Genomic DNA, 24,885 nt, shown 5'->3' with positions numbered 1-24,885 from the left:
TTTAGTCTTAAGAAAGCTTTCTGAGCTTTGCTGATATCCTAGTACATGCTAGATGGTATTTTTTTTTTTTTTACAGTTAAAGCATGTATTCAATCGTTGTTCTTATGAAATTTTCACCAATTAGGCACTCAGTAGTTATCACTTACTTTCCAAGGCAAATAACCAACCTTGGTGGAAGGGAGAAGGGGTAAGACGCAGGGCCCACCACCGTATTTTCCCAATTCTTCACAATGCCCTCAGATCTCTGCCACCCAGCATCAATAATCAAGATGAGAGGCACCATGGGAAGTACACTGTTTCCAAAATGCTTGGTCAGTGAAGCCATCAGGAACAGAGGTAAAAAAGAATAAAACAGAAATGAGAGATTTATTACATGCTGTAGCAAGTTAAAAGTGAATGAGGGGCTTCCCTGGTGGCGCAGTGGTTGAGAGTCCGCCTGCCGATGCAGGGGACACGGGTTTGTGTCCCGGTCTGGGAAGATCCCATATGCCACGGAGCGGCTGGGCCCGTGAGCCATGGCCGCTGAGCCTGCGCGTCCGGAGCCTGTGCTCCACAACGGGAGAGGCCACAACAGTGAGAGGCCCGCGTACCGCAAAAAAAAAAAAAAAAAGAATGAGTAGATAGTCAAGTGACTTTCAACAAAGGTGCTATGACAACTCAATGGGGAAAGGATAGTCTTTCCAACAAATGGTGCCAAAACAATTGAAGATCCATACGAAAAAAATGAACTGAGACCCTTACTTCACACCATATAAAATGGATCACAGACTAAGTATAAAACTATAAACCTCTAGAAGAAAACATAAGGGAAAATCTCTCTAATCTTGAGTCAGGCAAAGAACAATCCATAGAAGAAAGTATTGGTAAGCTGGACTTCATCAAAATTAAAGATAGATGTGCTTTAAGACACTGCCAAGAAAATGAAAGGGCAAGCTACAGACCGGGAGAAATCACATATCTGATAAATGCTTACATCCACACCGAGTAACAAAATCTCAAAACTCAACAATGAGAGAACAACCATAATATAAACTGAAAATAACCTATATAAATATACAACAATGAAGACTGGTTAGATAATCTAGCTACTTCCAGTCAGTGAAATACTAGTGAGTTGTTAAAACGTTTAAACTCATCAAAAAAAAACCATGAATTGACAGAAGGACAGAAGGATGGGTATATGGATTGAGAAGTGACAAAGCATATCTAGTGAAATGGTGGTGGGAGTATAGATATTTACTGGATAATGTGATTTTTCTAAGTCTGAAAATTTTCATAAGATGTTGAAAAAGGTTAAGCTCTAGAATACTTCATAACACAAATATGTCATCAAACATGATGTACTGGTAAATAAAAAAGATTACAAAGCTGTATGCATAGTACAAATCCACAATATATACATTTTTTTTAACGTGCGCCCGGTGGAAAAGGATACACAGCAGAAAGTTAACAGTGACTGTCAATGGATGATGTGATGACAACTGCTTTTCCTCTTATTTTTGCTGATCCGTCGTCTTCAAATTTTTCTATAATGATCAAATATTCGTATGATTTAAAAAAAGAAGAGCCCTGGTGGTGCAGTGGTTGGGAGTCTGCCTGCCAATGCAGGGGACACGGGTTCGAGCCCTGTTCCGGGAAGATCCCACATGCCGCGGAGCAACTAAGCCTGTGCACCACAACTACTGAACCTGCGCTCTACAGCCCGCGAGCCACAACTCCTGAGCCCGCGCTCTACAACTACTGAAACCCACACCACACCTAGAGCCTGTGCTCTGCAACAAGAGAAGCCACTGCAATGAGAAGCACACGCAACGCAACGAAGAGTAGCCCCTGCTCGCCGCAACTAGAGAAAGCCCACGCGCAGCAACAAAGACCCAACGCAGCCCCCCAAAAAACAATAAATAAATTTATTTTTTAAAAAAGAGGTGCCTTAATAGCAGTGAGGCAATAAATAATTTCAGACAAGACTGATTAGAATTTACTTGATCACAACCTCGGTGACAGAAAACACTCCCTCCAAAAACCTTTAAAAGTCTTAAGCTTATTCAACATGCATTCAATGAATAGTTCTTTCAGCCAGCTACTGCCTACTCGCTGAACTTTGTGCCCAATGCTGAAACTTATTAACAATTAGGGCTGCGCAACTTGAAATGTACATATCAGAAAGAGAGCTGATAAAGCCCTGAATTCTGCACCAGTCACACCATATCCACATCTTAACTGGAGTCAACAATCTGTAAGCACCACTGACAAACTAGAACCTGTTGTACAAAGCTCAAGTGAGCAGTGTGTTAACCTGGGGCAAAGTCGAGGAAATGACTGCCATAGTCTAAGAACCTGGGTGCCGTTTTGGATGATGCAGTACTTGGATCAACTAGTAGACATTTTAGAGAAGCAAACACCAGCTGAATATAAGAAGAAGGAAGAGATACCCAGGGCTGGGTTAGTAACGTAACAACCCAGGGAACACCTTACTACCAAAAGTATAAAAGCAGAAGCTGGGTAAATGCCGAACATAGATAATGGCTATGATTACATTCAAGAAGTATTAACTGAGTGCTTATGATGCAATAATGCAAGTTCCGTAATCTGTGCTGTCCAGCATGGTAGCCACGGGGGCTGCTGACCACTTGAAATTGGCATTATAATCAGGAGGTATCATATGAAAGAACACGTGAGGGTAGGCTCCTTATAATATGGAGAACAGAGGAAATTACTCTGAAGAGGGAGAGAGAGGCCAGTTCGTGCAATACTTTGTAAACTAAGCTAAGGAGTCATAACTTTACCCAGAAAGACACAGAAATATCCTGAAGAAACTCAGGAAGAGAATATTAACTCAGATTTGAGTATCGACAATTTAACAAAATACAGAGGGGACAGTTTAAGAGGTAGAGAACAAAAGCGGAATATAATTATGGCATTTTAATAATGATGAAGGCCTATGTATGTCAGTATCACAGCTCTGAAGGGGACAAGAGAGAGTTTAAGGAAGAAGACATGATAATGATAATGATGCAACCACTTGGATCTGACTCCATCAAGCCTCTAGGTTTCTAGTTTGGACCACAGTGCGCAGCTCACTGAGATTGAGGATTTTGGAAGAAGGAAAGTCTGGGAAGGAGAGCAATGTGTTCAGTTATTTATTTTTTTTAAACAGATTTATTTAGAAAGAGATTTTTTATTCCATAAAAACCACCCATTTAAAGTACACAATTCAATGATTTTTTAGTATGTTCACAAGGCGGCACGACAATCACTGCAATCTAATTTTAGAATGTTTTCATCATCCCCCAAAGAAACCTTATACCCCTCGGCAGCCCCTCCCCATTCTCACCCTTTAACCTCAGCCCTACTAATCTACTTCCCGTCTCTACGGATTTGCCTTTTCTTGACATTTCACGTAAATGGAATCAAACAATATGTGGTCTTTTGTGACTGGCTTCTTTCTCTTAGCATAACGTTTTCAAGGTTCATCCATGTTGTATCAGTATGGGTACCTCATCAGTGGGTACCACTGTATGAAGAGCCCACATTTTATTTATCCATTTATCAGACATTTGGGTTGTTTCCACTGTTCGGCTACTATAAATAATGCTCCTATGAACATTCATGTATAAGTTTTGTATGGACGTATGTTTAATTTCTTTCGGGTATGTGCCTCACAGGGGAAATGCCAAGACATATGGAAACTCTGTTTAATGTTTTGAAGGACTACCGAACTGTTTTCCAAAGCAACTGTACCCTTTTACATTCACCCCAGCCAGTGTCTGAGGGCTCCAATGAGGTTTACCCACAGAGCCACTCACCCAATGTGTGCAGAGCATCCACACCCTCACCAACATTTGTTATTATCTGTCCTTTTTATTCCAGTGAGTGTGAAGTGGTATCTCACTGGGGTTTGGTTTGTACTTCCTCATGTCTAAGGATGCTGAGTACCTTTTCATGTGCTTATTGGCCATCTGTACATCTTCTTTGGAGAAGCGTCCATTTAAATCATCCGCCCATTTTTAAAGTCAGTTTTCTTTTTATTATTGAGTTGTAAGAGTTCTTTGTATATGTTAGATATAAATCCCTTATCAGATATATAACGTGCAGATAGTTTCTCCCATTCTGGGAATTGTCTTCTCACTTTCTTGATAGTATAGTTTGCAGCACACGTTTCTACTTTAGATGAAATCCAATTTATTTTTTTCTTGTATTGATACCATTTGTGTTTTGGTGTTATGTCTAAAAAATCACTGCCTAACCCAAGGCCATGAAGATTTACTCATATTTTCTCCTATAAGAGACTAAAGTTTTGGCTTCCACATTTAAGTTCATTATCTATTTTGAGTTCTTTTGTATATGGAGGTAGGTAGGTTCAACTTCATTCTTCTGTATGTTGATATTCAGTTGTCCCAGCATTTGCTAAAAAGGCTATTTTTCCCATTGAATTGTCTTAGCATCTTTGTCAAAAATCAATTGCTCATAAAATAGTGGTAGTGAGTCTAGTTTTAGACACGCTGAACTTGAGGTACCTGTGCTCTGTCTTCCTGGGAATAAGCTACATGTGTGGATAACCATGTCTTCTACTCACAGCTCAGGAATTAGTGAACTCGATGAAAGTCAGTGGACGATCATCCATCTGTGTGATTCACAGTCGCTGCCTCATCACCCACAGATGTGGACACTCTGAGGCATATCACTCTTTGCTCTCGTGAAGGGACCAGTTGGTTCTCTTTCTAGTACTGCTCTTCCATTTGGGACTCTTCTCTGATTCAGTGTATTGCTTACACTTCTATTTTGCACAGTGACACAAAACGAGGAGAGCATTTTCCTTCTTCCCAGGAAAGGAAGTCCCTAAAGCTGATCAGTTAGAAATCTCAGCTGGTAGAAGAACGTAGCGTCAATGGGTATATTTGATTTTCATCTGTTTATAGGCACCGAGGCTCCAAGGTGTGGTGTTTCTATTTTGTATAAAGGGCTTCAAACGTGTGCCAGGCCCAACAGTTTTCTGTGTTCAGGCAAATGTTAGAGAATTTAAATTTTTAAATTGCTAATGACTTCAGTGGGTCAGAGCTCAGTGAAAGGAAAGCCCTCTAAAGGGCCACTAATTAGAGAGAAATCATGAATAACTTGAAGAACCGGAGACATTAAACTAAATTGATGAGAGACTTTCTGAAGACTATTGTTTTCAAGCAACTGAAAAGCCAACTGGACGAAAGAATAAACCAGTAAAAAGAAGTGTAAAACAACGAAAACAGAAGATAGAAGAGCCTAGCCTAGCCCACTGCAAATGCAAAAACATAAATTAAAAAAACTGTGTTGTCCATACCTCTTTTCTGGCACTTTTATCTCAGATGCCTCACGCTCCCCTTCTTGGCTACATACTACTACCCAAGGTCCAACTTTCACTCGCCCCATCCCTAGCACCACTGTCTTGCATATGGTAGGTACTCAATATCTATCTTTCAAGTAAAAATTTAAGCAGGTATGACATGTGAAAATAGATAAATAAGCAGTAGTCATGTATTTATAATACAGAGAAGTCTATACTTTTCTTAAAAAAATTCACATTTATTATAGTAAATTTAAAATTCTAAAGTATTTTTAAAGTATTCACATTTAGGGAATTCACTGGTGGTCCAGTGGTCAGAACTTGGCGCTTTCAGTGCTGGGGCCCGGGTTCAATCCCTGGTCGTGGAACTAAGATCCCACAAGCCATGTGGCTCAGACAAAAAAAAAAACAAAAAAAAACCTATTCATATTTACTGAAATTATGTTTCCATTAAGTATTTAACACCACCTTTATTGTGTCAAATAACTTCCACATGTGTTTACATTGCCTAAACCAATCACCATGTACACGTCTCTCAAAGATAAAAATAAAAAGGTCAATATATTGACTTCCAGGGGCTCTTCTAGTTCTAAGATCTAAAAGCCTGTGATCATCATTCCAATTTCTCTTCTGTCCCTACCTCAAAGCTACACAGCAGGGGATTAAGCAAAGATGATTAGAACCATGCAAATACGCCCAAGGACAACTGGCAGTCACACTTGTTCACACATGTCCTCTACTGAAATACTATAAACACTCTTGTCTGGAGTCTGAGTCAGCCTCTAAGCTGAGATGGCCATGGTGAACAAGAAAAGGTAAAACACAACTTATTTCCTTAAATATGCTAATCATAGTTCTTTTAAAATCCAAGTCGATCATTTTATTATGTCTGTCCTTACTGTCTATGTTTTCCCTTGGTTTTTGGTTAAGTCTTCTCTTCTCATATATCTGATAATTTTTGATCGAGTGCCAGTCACTGTATATGAAAACTGTATAGGGCTTCCCTGGTGGCGCAGTGGTTAAGAATCTGCCTGCCAGTGCAGGGGACACGGGTCCGATCCCTGGCCCGGGAAGATCCCACAACCGCAGAGCAATGAAGCCCGTGCGCCACAACTACTGAGCCTGCGCTCTAGAGCCCGTGCTCTGCAACAAGAGAAGCCACGACAATAAGAGACCTGTGCACCACAACGAAGAGTAGGCCCCTCTTGCCTCAACTAGAGAAAGCCCACGCGCAGCAACGAAGACCCAACACAGCCAAAAGTAAAAACAAATTTATTATTAAAAATAAAAACTGTATAGGTAATTCACGGCTCCTCTAGGAGGATTTGCTTTTGTTTCTAATGCGCAGATAGGTAGGTCAGGGGTACAAACCACTCCGGGTCACCTTAATCTAGTTAGATATTGAGATGATTCAAAGCAGTACTCCAGCTCCTGAGAAGGCCAGTCTATGCCTAAGTTCACCCTTGCTCCTAAGCAGAGCCCTTATGAAAACTGGGGCGTTTACTAGGGCTCCTCGTCCCTGGCAAGGGTGCAAATACCAACTTTTTTTTTTAAATCTCCCCTGTCCCATGAATCTCCCGAAAGCTCTAACCAGCTTCTCAGTTGACAATTTCAGCAATGACAACTGCGTCAAAGGAAGAACTGGTGCCCAATGTCGGGCTTACCTGACAGCCCTCTACCAAATCTTGGCTCTGCAAATCCTTTCTGCCTTGTAGCTCTCCTATGCCTTCAAACTGATTCATTTTCCCCCCCTTTGGTGTGTATTTGTATTTATTTATTTATTTTAACATCTTTATTGGAGTATAATTGCTTTACAATAGTGTGTTAGTTTCTGCTTTGTAACAAAGTGAATCAGTTATACATATGCATATGTTCCCATATGTCTTCCCTCTTGCATCTCCCTCCCTCGAATCCTCCCTACCCCAACCCTCTAGGTGGTCACAAAGTACTGAGCTGATCTCCCTGGGCTATGCGGCTGCTTCCTACTAGCTATCTGTTGTACATTTGGTAGTGTATATATGTCCATGCCACTCTCTCACTTTGTCACAGCTTACCCTTCCCCCTCCCCATATCCTCAAGTCCATTCTCTAGTAGGTCTGTCTCTTTATTCCCGACTTGCCCCTAGGTTCTTCGTGACCATTTTTTTTTTTTTTTTTTAGATTCCATATATGTGCTAGCATACAGTATTTGTTTTTCTCTTTCTGACTTACTTCACTCTGTATGATAGACTCTAGGTCCATCCACCTCACTACAAATAACTCAATTTCATTTCATTTTATGGCTGAGTAATATTCCATTGTATGTATGTGCCACATCTTCTTTATCCATTCATCTGTTAATGGACACTTAGGTTGCATCCATGTCCTGGCTATTGTAAATAGAGCTGCAATGAACATTTTGGTACATGACTCTTTTTGAATTATGGTTTTCTCAGGGTATATGCCCCGTAGTGGAATTGCTGGGTTGTATGGTAGTTCTGTTTTTAGTATTTTGAGGAACCTCCATACTGTTCTCCATAGTGGCTGTAGCAATTTACATTTCCACCAACAGCGCAAGAGGGTTCCCTTTTATCCACACCCTCTCCGGCATTTATTGTTTGTAGATTTTTTTGATGGCCATTCTGGTGTGAGGTGATACCTCACTGTAGTTTTGATTTGCATTTCCTTAATGATTAGTGATGTTGGGCATCCTTTCATGTTTGTTGACAATCTGTATATCTTCTTTGCAGAAATGTGTGCTTAGATCTTCTGCCTATTTTTGGATTGGGTTGTTTTTTTTTTGATATTGAACTAGATGAGCTGCTTGTAAATTTTGCAGATTAATCCTTTGTCAGTTGCTTCATTTGCAAATATTTTCTCCCATTCAGTGGGTTGTCTTTTCATCTTGTTTGTGGTTTCCTTCGCTGTGCAAAAGCTTTTAAGTTTCATTAGGTCCCATTTGTTTATTTTTATTTCCGTTTCTCTAGGAGGTGGGTCAAAAAGGATCTTGCTGTGATTTATGTCATAGAGTGTTCTGCCTATGTTTTCCTCTAAGAGTTTTATAGTGTCTGGCCTTACATTTAGGTCTTTAATCCATTTTGAGTTTATTTTTGTATATGGTGTTAGGGAGTGTTCTAATTTCATACTTTTACATGTAGCTGTCCAGTTTCGCAGCACCACTTATTGAAGAGGATGTCTTTCCTCCACTGTATATTCTTGCCTCCTTTATCAAAGATAAGGTGACCATATGTGCATGGGTTTATCTCTGGGCTTTCTAACCTGTTCCACTGATATATATTTCTGTTTTTGTGCCAGTACCATACTGTCTTGATTACTGTAGCTTTGTAGTATAGCCTGAAGTCAGGGAGCCTGATTCCTCCGGCTCTGTTTTTCTTTCTCAAGATTGCTTTGGCTATTCGGGGTCTTTTGTGTTTCCATACAAATTGTGAATTTTTTTTTTTTTTTTTTTGTGGTACGTGGGCCTCTCACTGTTGTGGCCTTTCCCATTGCAGAGCACAGGCTCCAGACACGCGGGCTCAGCAGCCATGGCTCACGGGCCCAGCCGCTCCACAGCATGTGGGATCTTCCCAGACCGGGGCATGAACCCACGTCCCCTGCATTGGCAGGCGGACTCTCAACCACTGTGCCACCAGGGAAGCCGAAATTTTTTGTTCTAGTTCTGTGAAAAATGCCAGTGGTAGTTTGATAGGGATTGCATTGAATCTGTAGATTGCTTTGGGTAGTAGAGTCATTTTCACAATGTTGATATTTCCAATCCAAGAAAATGGTATATGTCTCCATCTATTTGTATCATCTTTCATTTCTTTCAACAGTGTCTTATAATTTTCTGAATATAGGTCTTTTGTCTCCTTAGGTAGGTTTATTCCAAGTTATTTTATTCTTTTGGTTGCAATGGTAAATGGGAGTATTTTCTTAATTTCACTTTCAGATTTTTCATCATTAGTGTATAGGAATGCCAGAGATTTCTGTGCATTAATTTTGTTTCCTGCTACTTTACCAAATTCATTGATTAGCTCTAATAGTTTTCTGGTAGCATCTTTAGGATTCTCTATGTATAGTAGCATGTCATCTGCAAACAGTGACAGCTTTACTTCTTCTTTTCCGATTTGGAGTCCTGTTTCTTTTTCTTCTCTGATTGCTATGGCTAAAACTTCCAAAACTATGTTGAATAATAGTGGTGAGAGTGGGCAACCTTGTCTTCTTCCTGATCTTAGTGGAAATGCTTTCAGATTTTCACCATTGAGGACGATGCTGGCTGTGGGTTTGTCATATATGGCCTTTCTTATGTTGAGGAAAGTTCCCTCTATGCCTACTTTCTGGAGGGTTTTTATCATAAATGGGTGTTGAATTTTGTCGAAAGCTTTCTTTGCATCTATTGAGATGATCATATGGTTTTTCTCCTTCAATTTGTTAGTATGGTTTATCACATTGATTGACTTGCATATATTGAAGAATCCTTGCATTCCTGGATTAAACCCCACTTGATCATGGTGGATGATCCTTTTAATATGCTGTTGGATTCTGTTTGCTAGTATTTTGTTGAGGATTTTTGTATCTATGTTCATCAGTGATGTTGGCCTGTAGTTTTCTTTTTTTGTGACATCTTTGTCTGGTTTTGGTATCAGGGTGATGGTGGCCTCGTAGAATGAGGTTGGGAGTGTTCCTCCCTCTGTTATATTTTGAGTTTAGAGTTTGAGAAGGATAGGTGTTAGTTCTTCTCTAAATGTCTGACAGAATTCGCCTGTGAAGCCATCTGGTCCTGGGCTTTTGTTTGTTGCAAGATTTTTAATAACAGTCTCAATTTCAATGCTTGTGACTGGTCTGTTCATATTTTCTATTTCTTCCTGGTTCAGTCTCGGAAGGTTGTGCATTTCTAAGAATTTGTCCATTTCTTCCAGGTTGTCCATTTTATTGGCATATAGGTGCTTGTAGTAATCTCTCATGATCTTTTGTATTCCTGCAGTGCCAGTTGTTACTTCTCCTGTTCCATTTCTAATTCTACTGATTTGAGTCTTCTCCCTTTTTTTCTTGATGAGTCTGGCTAATGGTTTATCAATTTTTTATCTTCTCAAAGAACCAGCTTTTAGTTTTATTGATCTTTGCTATTGTTTCCTTCATTTCTTTTTCATTTATTTCTGATCTGATCTTTATGATTTCTTTCCTTCTGCTAACTTTGGGGTTTTTTTGTTCTTCTTTCTCTAATTGCTTTAGGTGTAAGGTTAGGTTGTTTGAGATGTTTCTTGTTTCTTAAGGTAGGATTGTATTGCTATAAACTTCCCTCTTAGAACTGCTTTTGCTGCATCCCATAGGTTTTGGATCATAGTGTTTTCACTGTCATTTCTTTCTAGGTATGTTTTGATTTCCTCTTTGATTTCTTCAGTGATCTCTTGGTTATTAAGTCGCGTACAGTTTAGCCTCCATGTGTTTGTATTTTTTGTAGATTTTTTTCCTGTAATTGATATCTAGTCTCATAGCGTTGTGGTCGGAAAAGATACTTGATACGATTTCAATTTTCTTAGATTTACCAAGGCTTGATTTGTGACCTAAGATATGATCTATCCTGGAGAATGGTCCATGAGCACTTGAGAAGAATGTGTATTGTGTTGTTTTTGGATGGAATATAAATATATCAATTAAGTCCATCTTGTTTAATGTATCATTTAAAGTTTGTGTTTCCTTATTTATTTTCATTTTGGATGATCTGTCCATTGGTGAAAGTGGGGTGTTAAAGTCCCCTACTATGATTGTGTTACTGTTGATTTCCCCTTTTATGGCTGTTAGTATTTGCCTTATGTATTGAGGTGCTCCTATGTTGGGTGCATAAATATTTACAATTGTTATATCTTCTTCTTGGATCAATCCCTTGATCATTATGTAGTGTCCTTCTTTGTCTCTTGTAATAGTCTTTAAAGTCTGTTTTGTCTGATATGAGAATTGCTACTCCAGCTTTCTTTTGATTTCCATTTGCATGGAATATCTTTTTCCATCCCCTCACTTTCAGTCTGTATGTGTCCCTAGGTCTGAAGTGGGTCTCTTGTAGACAGCATATATATGTGTCCTGTTTTTGTATCCATTCAGCCAGTCTGTGTCTTTTGGTTGGGATGTTATTTTTTAACTTTTCATGCTCTTAATAGGACTAAAACAGTGCCAGAAGTAGAACCCCTCAATCCAGTACAACTTAACGTGTTTAAAACGAAACCAAACGGCAATTTTCTAACATAAATCACTCATAATTTAATTCAAGTCTTCTCTAGTTGGTCTCTACAATTTCTGCAGTTCTGAAGTTTGAGTTTTTCCCAGGTGACTAAGAAATTTAGGGGATGAAGCAATGTGGAGTGTGAGAAAATAGAGATTAGGCATTACTGCTGACTAACAGAAAACCATAAAGCCTGAATTCAAACAAAGCATTAATCAAAAGTAATGTCATCATGCACTGTAATCTAAAATCTCACACACCTTATGGCTGGAGGCATGGACCTCCCTTCAAAAAATGAGAGAGCTGAAAACTCCTAGGCACAGAGCCTGACACACCACAGATACACAAGGAATGGCAGTCCCTGGTGCCCCTGCTCCTCCTTTCCTGTCTCCCCCTGACCCCTACCTAGAGGTGGGCAGACACTGAACGCAGGCTGAAATTTCAGCATAGTCCAGCTGTCTCACTACGAAGTCTCAGGCTCATTCCCAAGTTTTTGCTGTACTGAATAGGAGGAGCTAGGGTTGAGGTCATAAAGATGAACCCACGAATCAAGAGAGCAAATGCTCTTGCCTATTTCTGCCTATAACTAAAGAGGAAACCGTGGGTGAAGAAGAGTGAAAAATAAGACCAGAACTGCGAGACAAGAAATCTGAGCTTCATGCCCCTAATACCTCACTGCCTGTGAGGCCTAGGCAAGTGGCCTCTGGAGTCTGTGTCCATTTTCTCATCTGAGAAATAGGGGGCTCATTCATTCGTCAACAAACACTTATTGAGCACTTACTACATTCCAAAAACCCAGCCCCAGTCTGGAAACTCAGGACTAGATCAGCAGTTCTTAACTGTGGCTGCACACTTAAATAACCTGGAGATTTCAAATGAAACAACAGCAAAACATCTCATCCCAGATTAATGGACTCTCTAAGGTAGGGCCCGGGCATCAGGTGGAGGGTGGGGAAGAGGGCCTTTTCAACTGTTGCTGATGCCCAGTGAGGGTTAAAAACCACTGGACTTAGAGAATTTCTAAGTTTCTGAATCTAACTTTCTATGGTTTGACAAATGAGTATTTTTTACAGGTCAAAACCCTCCAAAATAAACCAGTTTCATCAATACTTTGGAGGGAGAGTGACAGAGGGGGTGCTTCAACTGTGCTGACAATCCTGGCCCGAGGGGTCGCATTGCCTGTAAGTGTCCTCCAGCCTCACAGATGCCTCCTTGGATTCATATTCAAAAGCCACACATGTCATGTTATAAGTGAGAATTCTCCCCGAGGGGCAGACAGACGCCTGACTCATGCCATGCTGGATTTGTTCCCTTGGATTAAAGCACTGTTTGGTCATTCATGATTTTTGTCATATCTGTTTAACGTGAGTGCTATCAATTAATCTTTTTCTTTAAAATCAACTCACTAGAGCAGTAAGAGAATATTAGCCCTACTAAATATTAAAACACACTATAGAACCTCTTTAATCAAAAGTGAGGTATTGACACATGAATAAATGCAGACCAATGGAACATAATGGAAAATCCAGAAATAGGTTAAATTAATTAAATATGACAAAGGACAGAATCTCAGAACACTGGGAGAAAATGGAATTTTAAAATAATTAATTAATATGGTTGTGCTGGGTCTTAGCTGCAGCAGGGGGCTCCTTAGTTGTGGCTCGCTGGCTCCTTAGTTGCAGCACATGGGCTCCTTAATTCCGGCAGGCAGGCTCCTTAGTTGTGGCACGTGGGCTCCTTAGTTGTGGCATGTGCGAACTCTTATTTGAGGCATGCATGTGGGATCTAGTTCCCTGACCAGGGATTGAACCTGGACACCCTGCATTGGGAGTGTGGAGTCTTACCCACTGCACCACCAGGGAAGTCCCAGAAAATGAAATTTTTAATAAGGGGTATTGGGATAACTGAAAAACCAGATAGAAAAGGTTAAAATTGGATCCAGCTCTCATACCATATATTTAATTCCAAATGGATCAAAGATTTAAATGTTTGACAAATAAAAGAAACTGTACAAGTACTAGAAAAAACATAGGTGAATTCAAGCTGGTATCACAGAAAACTTCCGAGCCATGACTGAAAATCAAGAAGCAGTGAGTAAAAAAAAATTTCAAAAAGAGAGAAGTAATCCCCACAAAATCACGTGCATTAAGCACCTAGTCGGTGTCATTTCAGCCCCTCCTGCCTTACCTGTTTCTTATTCTAGCCACCCCTGAGGCAACCAGTTCTGCCCGGGCTCTGACCTGTGTCCAGTCCCTGCTGCGGCCGCAGGGGGCTGCCACGTGAGCCCTGTCAGGACCCACTGAGAACATCACCATGTACGGGGGTAATTAGTGCCCCGTGGAGCAATCCTTTGCCAAATGGAGACAGTAGCTAACGGATATAGGCTTCTTCCTTCGGGCCCCACAAATATCAATCCTGTGCTCTCCTCCAAACACACAGGAGCCTTCATCTCGGGTACAGTTTTCTGGGGAACCCAGTTAAAATGCCACTAATTTGATGCACTGATTTTCTTCTAATACACAAAAATAAATACTTAATTATTAAAATTTAAAAAGCGCTCAGCAGAAGGAGCATGACTCCCTCCTCCTTACGTGTGAGCTACGAATCGTGACCGTCTTGAAAAGAAGACAGTATGAAAAGGGGACTAGAAGAGTAACTTTACAGTGATGAAACCTGACAAACACTGCTTCAGCCAGGTGATCGAGGTCAACGTCAACAGTGATAAGTCACGCTGCAGTATGTACCCTCTGTAACATGGAATGGAATGTCACTTCATCTCTGCGATCTTCCTGCCTGAAACTTAACAACCCCAGGCTAACCATGAGAAAAACATGAAACAAATTCCAACAGAAGGGCATGCTACAATATACCTAAACAAGTACTCCTCAAAATAGTCAAGATCTTCAAATATTAAAGACAGTCTGGAAAACTATCCACAGCAGAGGGGTCTAAGGAGATTTAACAACTAAATGTAATGTGGTATCCTGGATCAGACCTTGGAACAGAAAAAGGACATTAGGTGAAAACAAGCAAACTTGAATACACTATGCACTTCAGCTAATAATATTGTATCAATATTAGTTTACTAAGTATAACAAATGTACCACGTAAGATATTAATAACAGGGGAAACTATATATGTGGAGAGTGTATGGGAACTCTCTGTACTATCTGCTCAACTTTTCCATAACTCTAAAATTGTTTTAAAATATAAAGTCTAGGGCTTCCCTGGTGGCCCAGTGGTTGAGGGTCCGCCTGCCGATGCAGGGGACACAGGTTTGTGCCCCGGTCTGGGAGGATCCCACGTGCCGCAGAGCGGCTGGGCCCGTGAGCCATGGCTGCTGAGCCTGCGCGTCCGGAGCCTGTGCTCCGCAACGGGAGAGGCCACAGCAGTGAGAGGCCTGCGTACCGCAAAAAAAAAAAAAGAGTAAAAAATATAAAGTCTATTAATAAAAACAGGAAAAAAAAAGATTTATGAAAAGCATTCCTCCATCCCTGGCAATGGGGCCTGGGATCTGCATTTTGGGAGGACATACACACATGGATTCCCACGCACATTAAAGTTCGAGAAACATCAGGGACATCGAGAGTTACAGTGCACAATGTCCTTACAAAGAAAATTCAGGAAAAAAGAATCCATCCACACATCAATAAACAAATCCTGTCTCCTGGTAGTGGTACGGAAACACCAGATGAAAGCACTGTCACCCAGTAATTCATTAACTCATTGAGCACATAATGAAAGAGTTTTCATCTTGGATGCCAGCTTCACTCATTTGGGAGCTGCCTTGAATGTGGTACTTGGAAGGACCCATGACAATGCAGAAGGAATGTCATGATTTACTACCCATTTTACGTACAAGTGGCAGCATCAATATTCATTAAGCATCTACCAATTGCCAGGCACAGCGCTAGGCTCTAGGGACCCAACAGAGATGGAAACTAGCATAATCCTTTATGAAGTATAGGAGGAAAAAGATAAGTAATTATAAATATAAAAAGTAACAGAGGGACTTTCCTGGCAGTTCAGTGGTTAAGACTCCGTGCTTCCAATGCAGGGGACATGGGTTCGATCCCTGGTCAGGGTGCTAGGATCCCACATGCCACGCAGCGTGGCCAAAAATAAAATAAAATAAAATAACAGAAGAGGAAATATGGAATGCCACAGAGGCAAATAATCGGGAAGGGCCATCAGCCAGGGCCGGAGTCAAGGACTGCCTCCCTGAGGAAGTGATATTTAGGCTAAGATTTGAAGGCTAAGAACTTAGCAAGGTGAAGAGGAAAAGGAAGTAGCTGAACTCTGGTCAACTCATGAATTAGTCCATCAGACCTTTTCTTACTTAAGGATCCTCTGGAGGAGAATGAAGAAGACAAGATCAGAGCAATAGACACAGCTCCACAGAGAGAGCCCAGAGAGGAGGGCAGTACCCACAGAGCGTTTAAGGTGCTGGAAGCTTTACACAGGGGCCCAGGGCAGATATACGACAAGGGGGAAGGACTGGAGAAGGTGAGTAAGAGGCTTCCAAAACCAAGCCCTTGTAAGGGACGTTGCCCATTTCCGCTAAGACACTCAGAAAACGTGTCACATTGGCTCCCACTGCCCTTTCTGCCACCACCTCCATGACTTTCACAACTAACTGCTCAACTGCAGTAACTGTTTCTTAATCTAAATTTCCTGGTACAATGATCTCCTCTACCCCAAAATAACATGCCTCCTGTTTTGTCTTTATTTCAGTAGTTCTATTTTGTCTCTTTTACAGAGAATGGCCCTGAATCATTTTTAGAAGTTGAAGCATCAATAGCAACTGTGGTTTCTAAACCAAAAAATTATCACATATGGTAGAGAACTTATATAGCAATCTGACAAAAGGGCAGAATATCTGAAATCAGAATTGTCCCAGATCCTTCCGGGTTCATCTCCTTCACAGACATAACAAATTGAGGTGGGGGAAGTAAACAGCTAACCTTTACTGGACACCGTAAGCCGAGACCTTTCTATGTATTCTCATCTGATCCTCACAAAACCCCGAGAAAGAAGGAGGGTTATCCTCATTTATGTTTGAGAAAAGTGTCAGCTCATAAAGGCTAAGTAATTTGCTCAAAGTCAGTCAGCTGGTAAGGAGTGGCTCTGGGGCAGAATCCAGGTCTATTAGACTCTAAAACCCAGGCTGTTTAGAATACAAGGGACAAATGTGGCCTAACTCAATATTATAAAAAGAAAAAGGTCATCCACATTCCTACGTTAAGTCCAAACCCAGAAGCAGAAGATGCCTTTCCCACAGCCTTAAAGACAAAGACAGACAATCCATCTTCACAGTAGCTATAGAGGACCTGAGAACAGGGCTCCCCCCACTGGCAAGCAGATGCAACCACACCATTTACTTCTGATTCCTCTCCTAGGCCTTTGCTTTTTGGGAGGGGAACCTCCAATTTAAGACCAGGAATAAAGTTCCTTTCATTAACTTTATCTTTCTCTCTTCTTTGCTTAAAATTTATCAACAGCCTTTGGTTCCACTAATAATACTATTTTTCTAACTTATCTTAAGGAAATAATCAGAGACATACCCTAAGATTTATGTACAGTCATTATCATCGTATTATTTACAATGATGAAATCCTAAAAACAAAGCTAACTGTCCCAAACTTGGGGTACTGGTAAATAAATTATGGTATATCATCTGATAGACTATTATGCAGCTATTTTAAATGTTTTCAAAGAACATTTAACGAAGGGGAAATGCATATATGTTGAATGTAAAATGCCCAATACGAATACACAGTATAATATCAATTTTGTGAAAACATTACACTTACACGTGAAAAAGATAAAGAGACTATACCCCATGTTTAATGGGTTATCCCTAAACAGCGGGATCAATGCTGATTTTTATTGTCTTCTTTATACTTTCTCTGTTTTCAAATTCTCCACATTCAATACATACTACATTTAAACCAGAAAAATAAAAACTGCCACTAGAAGTCATTTCTATGAGGTCTTCTCCTTTCAGGCTAAGAAAGAGAAAAAGCTGTTTGCTGCGGGGACCACTGTCCTTCCCACCCCACCCTGATGTCAGCTGGAGGTACTCTTGTCTAAGTTATCGTCACACTATTAAGGCAGTTATGATATTCACTCAACTCAGAGTCACCAAGCCTATAGTCTACCGCAAGGTTCAAACCTGGGTAGTATATAGATTACCTTTACAGGGAAAAAAATCTTCATGTGAAACAATCCGATATATTTTCATGTAGCTTATTTATGTGCAATTATAAAACTAAGTTTAAATTTCTTATGTTTATGTAACTAGATACAAACAAAACCACCAACCCAGCAAAATTCAAAAGGACATTAATAAAAAGATGATGTTGCTCATATTAAAAATCACCACCCACAAGGTAAATATAGTAACGGTACAGGTCTAAAAACAGAACAACCGAAGAGAGTCGAAGGTACACACACAGAAGCGCCGCAACCCCACAGCTGGTCTCCCGAACACAACTTCCAAAGATTCCTGGAGGAATGCTCCCCTGCCCCTATCCTGCAGCGATAAGCTGAGATGTACTTGCGTTAGCTAGTGCTGGCTAACTGTGGTGTGTGAAGACTGTGTCTGTGCTTGGGCATCTCATGCTGTACCCTGTAACTGCACTGCATTCTGCAGAACTCCAAATTGATAAAGTGCCCTTGGCCCAGATGAGGTAGTTCCCTGGCACATAACCAGACCTGTGAGATGGTAGGCTGGCCATGCCTTACACACACAAGGCTGGCCCTGGCGGGGGCAGGCAAGCTCTCTGAAGATTGGGGGTGATCCTGCTTCAGATGTTACCATGCAGCCCTGGAGAGGATTTTGGAATCTGCAGGTTTGTTCTGCCATCCAACTTAGAAAACATTCCTGATACCGCCGCCACATATCTACTAAAATAATCAAGTATCTGATCAGCAATTTTGAAGAAAAATGTAATTTTGATCTTTACCTCATATTCCAGACAATTTGAAGGATGAACTTTTGTGAAATTTTACATATAAAAAACAACTTAATACTTACCGAACTACTAGACAAATGCTAAAACATAAGAAACGATGGAAAAATCACAAAGAAAATGACTTGATAACATAAAAATCTTAAACTTCTATATATCAAATCTTTAAAAGATAAAAGGCAGAGGGGGAAAACGTTCACAGAAGAGAACCTTCCCAACAGATAAATGACTAAAGTATATAAGCAGAAATATATTGTATACTGTGTATGTGGGCATCTTTGTTTTTAAGTAGAAAAATGATGCACAAAGGGATTTAGTAAATTTCTGTAAATCTTTTAGGGATAGAGACTATTTGGGGGAGGGGAGGTTTGGCCCCTTCTACCTCCTTACCACCAAATCCAGTATCAGGCAACGGTAAGGGCTCGAAAAATGATTTCTGAATGAGATATGAGAATACATAACGTCTCTTAGGAAAAGGGAAATAAGAATTCAGGCAATAGTCTAGAAAATTAAGAAAAACTCAGACACATCCTTAATTATCCAAGTCAGCAAAACAGTGACTCGGATAATTCACCATGTCCACATAGTTTAGCAAAACTAAACTATGTGGACATGTGCCTCAAATGTTCAATTTATTTGTTAGAATGCATCTCTAGCTCTATGCCTTTCTGAGACATTCCTGAAAAGCATCAGTTTAGAGGCTCCATTTCAGACCATTTTCAAAACGTCATATCTATGTACTCCCATGAGATTATCTAACAAGAAAAATGTGTCGTTTTCGTTAAAAAAATTCAGAATGAACAAAAAAGAGCATTTTTCACAGATGAGCCACACTGCTTATAAATATGCAAATCAAATGAACTGACAACAGCGGTAATGATGAACAGACCTCCTCGACTCATTCAGGTGCATTTGCAAAAGCCACGTACCTCAAGAGGTACATGTAAATATACACGTATAGATGTTTAACTACAAACAGTCTGCAACAGAGAACCATGTTAAACGGCTAGCAGCGTTTTAAAAAAAAATCTGTGTAAAGAAAAAGGGTAACTGAATGACTCATTTTGGAAAAAGTATTTAAAAACTTTCATTTCTATATCCATGCCTTGTCATTTGATCCCCCCAAAACGGGATCTGAGAATACTATTATGTCATTATTGATCAAAAAATGAAATGTTCTATTCAAGTGGGCCAAGAAAGGGGTAATTTTTATCAAATAAACAATTAAGGAAATCAAGACAGGAGAAAGAAATGAATATTAAAAGAAGAGAGGAAAGCACCTGCTTCCAAAATCCTTTGCTTTACAGTAATGATCTGCCATTTTTTCAATTAATTACATATTAAGAGGAAATAAAGATTTATTCTTAAAGTTATCTTGATTCTAAGTGCATTTCACAAACTGAAATGATCTAAAATAGTTATAACACAAAAAAATTGGTGGTGTTATTCCCCACAGCTTCTGTAACCAGGTAGCTTGAGTCTCCTCTGAAATTGAATATTGACTCAAACTGCTCCTAACATGCATACATCAGAGACTTTTACTTCCAGTAAACATGAACTTAGTACATCAGAACAATCCTCCAGCTGAAAAGAACTAAAAAAGCAGGGAAAAAAGCAGAATAAATATCTGCTTGGAGGCCTGGAGGAAGAAGGGCTATCAGAGGCTCAGGGAGGTAAGTTCAGTATTTGGGGCTACTTTTCCCTGGAGATTTCTGCCAACTTTGAAGGGAATCCTAAAAGTTTGGCTTTAGGTTGGAGGGTAAAGGTGCTGGTGAAGAGCTGAACATGAGCACTAAAGGTGAACAGAACAGGCTGGCTCTCATAAGGACCGGAGCTCAGCTTAGAAACAGCCCAATTCCTTGAGACTACACTGAAGTGACCCCAGATTATAAGTGCCCCATTTGTCTGGCAAAAGCAAATGTGAATTATCTCTGGAAGAGAAAAACATCTTCTTAGGCCTCAAATTATTTCTACAAACAATTCTGCAAATATGATGTCCAGCATGGAATTAAAAAACAAAAACAACTAGGAATAAAAGGAGCTAAGACAATATGAATGAAAACCAAGAGAAACAGACGTTGGAAATGACTCACAAATACTGCCATAATTGGACAAACATTAACATAATCATACATACTATATTCAAGGAGATGAAAGACAATATTGATAATTTTGGCAGACAGCTGGAAACCATAAAAAAAAGCAAATGGAAATTAAAGTATCAAAAAATATATAATAACTGAAATTAAAAAGTCAATTGATAGGAGAGATAAGTGAGGAGATAACCAGAATGAAGGGCAAAGAGACAAACAGAAAACACAGAAGGAAGGTTAAGAAAACACAGAAGGAAGATACAGTGAAATAGCCTAACATGTATAATGGTAGCCCCAGAAGTAAAGGTGAGGGAGAATGGGACAGAAGCAATATTTGAAGTCCTAAGGGCTCATGACTTCCAAAACTAATGAGAGACATAAAGCCAAAGACTCAAGAAGCCCTAAGTTATTAAAAAAAAAAAAATCCATACTAAGGACAGCACAGAAAAAACTGCTGAAAACCAAACACAGAGAACATTTTAAAAGCATCCAGAGAAAAACACGACTTTCAAAGAACGACAGACAAGTTACTTCTCAACAGAAACAATCCAAGTCAGAGACAATGAGGTATCTTTAAAGTGCTAAAAGAAAGCAACGGTAAATCAAGAATTCTGTAACTACTGAAAAGATCCTTCTAAAACGGAGGAAAATGTTCTAAAATTAGATTGTGGTAAGGGTTTAACTCTGTGAAAATACTAAAAACCACCAAACTGCATACTCTAAATGGGTAAATTTTATGGTATGTGAATTATATCTCAATAAATCTGTTTTTTTTTCAAATGAAGGATAAATAATGACATTTGCAAACAAACACTGTAAGAATTTGTCACCAGCAGACCTGCACGAGGAATTCTAAAGGGTATTCCTCAGATAGAAAGAAATGATCCCAAATGGAAGACTGGAAGATGACAAAGGTGGCACTGCAGAACTATGGGGAAAAGCTGACCTTTCTGATAGACAGTACTGAATAAACGGTTCTGCTAAATATAAAATTTGACCGCTTTTCCACAAGTTACACAAAAGTCACAAGTGGGCTGTAGATCTTAATTTGAAAGGCAGAACAGTAAGATTTTTAGAAGACATCATAGGAAACTATCTTCTTGACTTTGGAATAGAACTCCTACAAATTAGGAAGAAAAAGGCATGTAAATCCCAAAAGAAAACACTTTTGAACAGGCACTTCACAAAAGAGGATACCAAACAAACGTGAAAAGATGTTCAACCTCATCAGTCAGCAAGAAACTGCAATCCGAAAACACAATGGGATACCTCACCAGGATGGCTTCACACTCACCAGGATGGCTAAAATGTAAGTGTTGACAAGTACTGACAAGGACATGGAGCACGAGAACTCTCATACATTTGCTGGTAGGAGTGTAAATTGGTACAAACACTTTGGAAACTTGGTGTTATTTCCTAAAGTTGAAGATATGGGTATTTTTGACCTAGAAGTTCCACTGCTAGGTATATACCCAACAGAAATGAATGTACCAGATGTATAAGAATATTCAAAACAGCATTATTATTAATAGTCTAAAGCTAGAAACAATTCAAATGTCTACCAATACCAGAATAGCTAAATTGTAGTATTTCATACAACGGAATACTATAGATTAATAAAAATGAACAACGGTTACGACATAATGGATGAATCTCAGAAGCACGTTGAGTGAAAAAGCCGGACACAAAAGAATATATATTTCATTAGTATTTCGTTTATATAAAGATCACAAAACAGTCAAAATGAAACGACAGACACTACAGTTTTTATGGGATATATGTTTCGAAGGTAAATTCACACAGACAAAAGGCAAGGACGTGATTATCCCCAAAAAGTCAGGATTGGGTTACCTCCGGAGAGAGAATTCCGAGCTCCTGGGTGCTGGCAATGTTTTTTCTCGAACTGGTAACCACCAGTCCCCCTGGCTGGGTGATAAACCAGTAAGTTGTACATTGCGGGTCTTGCACTTGACCGGCGTGCAAGAAGAAAGGAGACGGGGACAAGAAAAAGGGAGCTGAAGCCGGCAAGGAGCTCCAGGTGGAAAGAAACGACCACTTAACGTGTAAGCCCCAGAGCGCTGGCACAGGGAGGCTTCGACCAAGGGTACAGAACCCCGGGGAGGGAGGCCGGAGGGGCTCCGGGCCGGGCGCGGCCACACCTGCCGCGCGGTCGGCCTCCCCGCGCGGCCCCCAGCCCCCACGTGTGCCTCCCGCGAGCTGCAAAGGCCGGCACACCCCGCTGCTTCCAGAAGGCCGCCCACTCCGACTCCCCCAGACCCTCTCACGGTCCCCCACACCCCCACGGTATTACCGAAGCCCGCCCAGCGCTCCGGACACCGCCCACCCGACCTCCCCACGCCCAGGCGCCCGCCGACTCACCTCATTGTCGCTGCCGGGGCGGGCGCGCGGGGCCGGGGGCGCGGCGCGGGGCGCGGGGCGTTAGCGGGGCAGCCGGCCCCGGGCGCGGCGGCTCCGCGTCTCGCTGGGCTGCGGGGGGCAGCGAGGGCTCATCTTCTCGGGGCTGGCGTCCGGGCCGCTAGCTGCGGGGACGGGCTGCGGCAGCGGCGCCTGACAGCTGGGCCCCGGCCCCTGCCATCTTGGCGGGCGCGTGCCCGGGCCGCCGTGTGCGCACGCCGCCGGGAGGAGGGGAGTGGAGGGGAGGGGGCGAGCGTCGCCCAGGTCCCTCCGGCCGGGGGAGCGTGCGCCCGCCCGAGACTGGGGACGCGGTCCCCGGGCGGGCGCGGGCGGCTGCGAGGCCGCCGACGAAGAGGCAAGAGGGCGCGCGGGCAAAGTCAGCCCGCGAGTCGAAACTGAGGGGAGAGCGCGCGCGGCGGCCCAAACCCGACACAAAAGGCGCGGGGCCCCACCGTCCACGCCTCCAGGAGAGCTGAGCCGGGGTGAGCGAGGGGCGGGGCGGAACCTTGGGGGGCGGGTCGTGAGGGCCCGGCCGGGCCGCAAGGGGCGGGGCTTCGAAGGAAGGGTGCTCAGTGAGGGGCGGGGAGGAGCTCCAAGGGCGGGGTGGGACTGGCGGATGTGAGGGGGGCGGGGCTTAGAAGAAAGCGCGATCCGTGAGGGGCGGGGCCGAGGAGGAGGGCAGGGCCCAAAGTGGGCGGGGCGCTGGCGCGGCACGTGGAGCGTTGTGTCCCCCTCCCCGCGCGGGGTGACTCTCTCAACTACAAAGGCAGCTGAGCGCGCCGGCGTCCGTGCGAGTTGGCGGGAGGAGTCCACCTTCCCCGGCCCTGCGGCGTGCCCAGCCTGCTCCGAGGCAGTGAGCAACCCCCTCTCTTTGTAAATAAAGAGCCAAGGCTGGGACGGGGAGTCGTATCTTTGAGGCAATATCAACAGCTGAAGGATCTCCCAGTCCAAAAAAGCCCCACCTGGCGCCTGCAAACCACACCTTGTGAAAAATCACATCGACTGCACGAGGTCGTCCAGGTTTTCTCTGATTGTTAAATCCCCACCCTTCCTAAAGGTTAGTCATCCTCATAGCTGGCTGGAAACCCTAAACCCTCTGAGTCTCACTTCTCACTTCTAATTAGACACAGTTCGTCATGCTTTCTCAGCATCGCCACTAATGCTCCCGTTCCCCTCTATCACAGCAACAATGGAATCGTATCTACCTTTTTAAAAATTGCCTCTGAGCAAGAGCACATCAAGCGTTAAGTGGTTTCTGGCATATAGTAGGAGGGCAGCGAAGGGTCGCAATTCTACTCCTGGCCCAGAGTGAGAAGAGTGGTTTTTCCCAAGATACAGGAAGTGGTGGAGTCAGTTCTCAAGCCAAGGTTTTTCTGACTCAAAATCCCAGTGCCCATCCATTCTTTTTTTTTTTTTTTTTTTTTTTTTGCTGTACGCGGGCCTCTCACTGTTGTGGCCTCTCCCGTTGCGGAGCACAGGCTCCGGACGCGCAGGCTCAGCGGCCATGGCCCACGGGCCCAACCACTCCGCGGCATGCGGGATGCTCCCGGACCGGGACACGAACCCGCGTCCCCTGCAACGTCAGGCAGACTCTCAACCACTGCGCCACCAGGGAAGCCCCATTCTTTTTTAAAAAAAATAAATTTATTTATTTTCAGTTGCCTTGGGTCTTCATTGCTGCACGCAGGCTTTCTCTAGTTGTGGCGAGCAGGGGCTACTCTTCGTTGCGGTGCACGTGCTTCTCATTGCTTGCTGCGGAGCACAGGCTCCAGGGCGCGCAGGCTTCAGTAGTTGTGGCTCGTGGGCTGAGTTGCTCCGAGGAATGTAGGATCTTCCTGGACCAGAGCTCGAACCCATGTTCCCTGCATTGGCAGGCAGATTCTTAACCACT

At 42.1% G+C, this 24,885-nt stretch overlaps 1 protein-coding gene across 2 annotated transcripts in view; it reads right to left on the bottom strand.

The window, feature by feature from the left end:
* EVL (Enah/Vasp-like) overlaps window positions 1-23,477 on the bottom strand; it is a 162,646-nt gene extending 139,169 nt beyond the window's left edge. The window contains exon 1 of one of the 2 annotated variants that reach the window (XM_030883380.3): window positions 22,959-23,477. In XM_030883380.3, the coding sequence (XP_030739240.1) occupies window positions 22,959-22,963 (5 nt within the window). In that variant the 5' untranslated portion in view covers window positions 22,964-23,477. Of the gene's footprint in view, window positions 1-22,430; window positions 22,455-22,958 lie in introns of those variants that run through there. The other variant, XM_060295284.1, reaches the window with a different exon arrangement.
* Window positions 23,478-24,885: the final 1,408 nt, after the last annotated feature.

Source organism: Globicephala melas, chromosome 2 (assembly GCF_963455315.2).
Source record: "Globicephala melas chromosome 2, mGloMel1.2, whole genome shotgun sequence".
NCBI classification, from domain to species: domain Eukaryota; kingdom Metazoa; phylum Chordata; class Mammalia; order Artiodactyla; family Delphinidae; genus Globicephala; species Globicephala melas.
The sequence above is the reverse complement of the archived record's forward strand: the minus strand, read 5'-3'. Positions and strand labels throughout refer to the sequence as shown.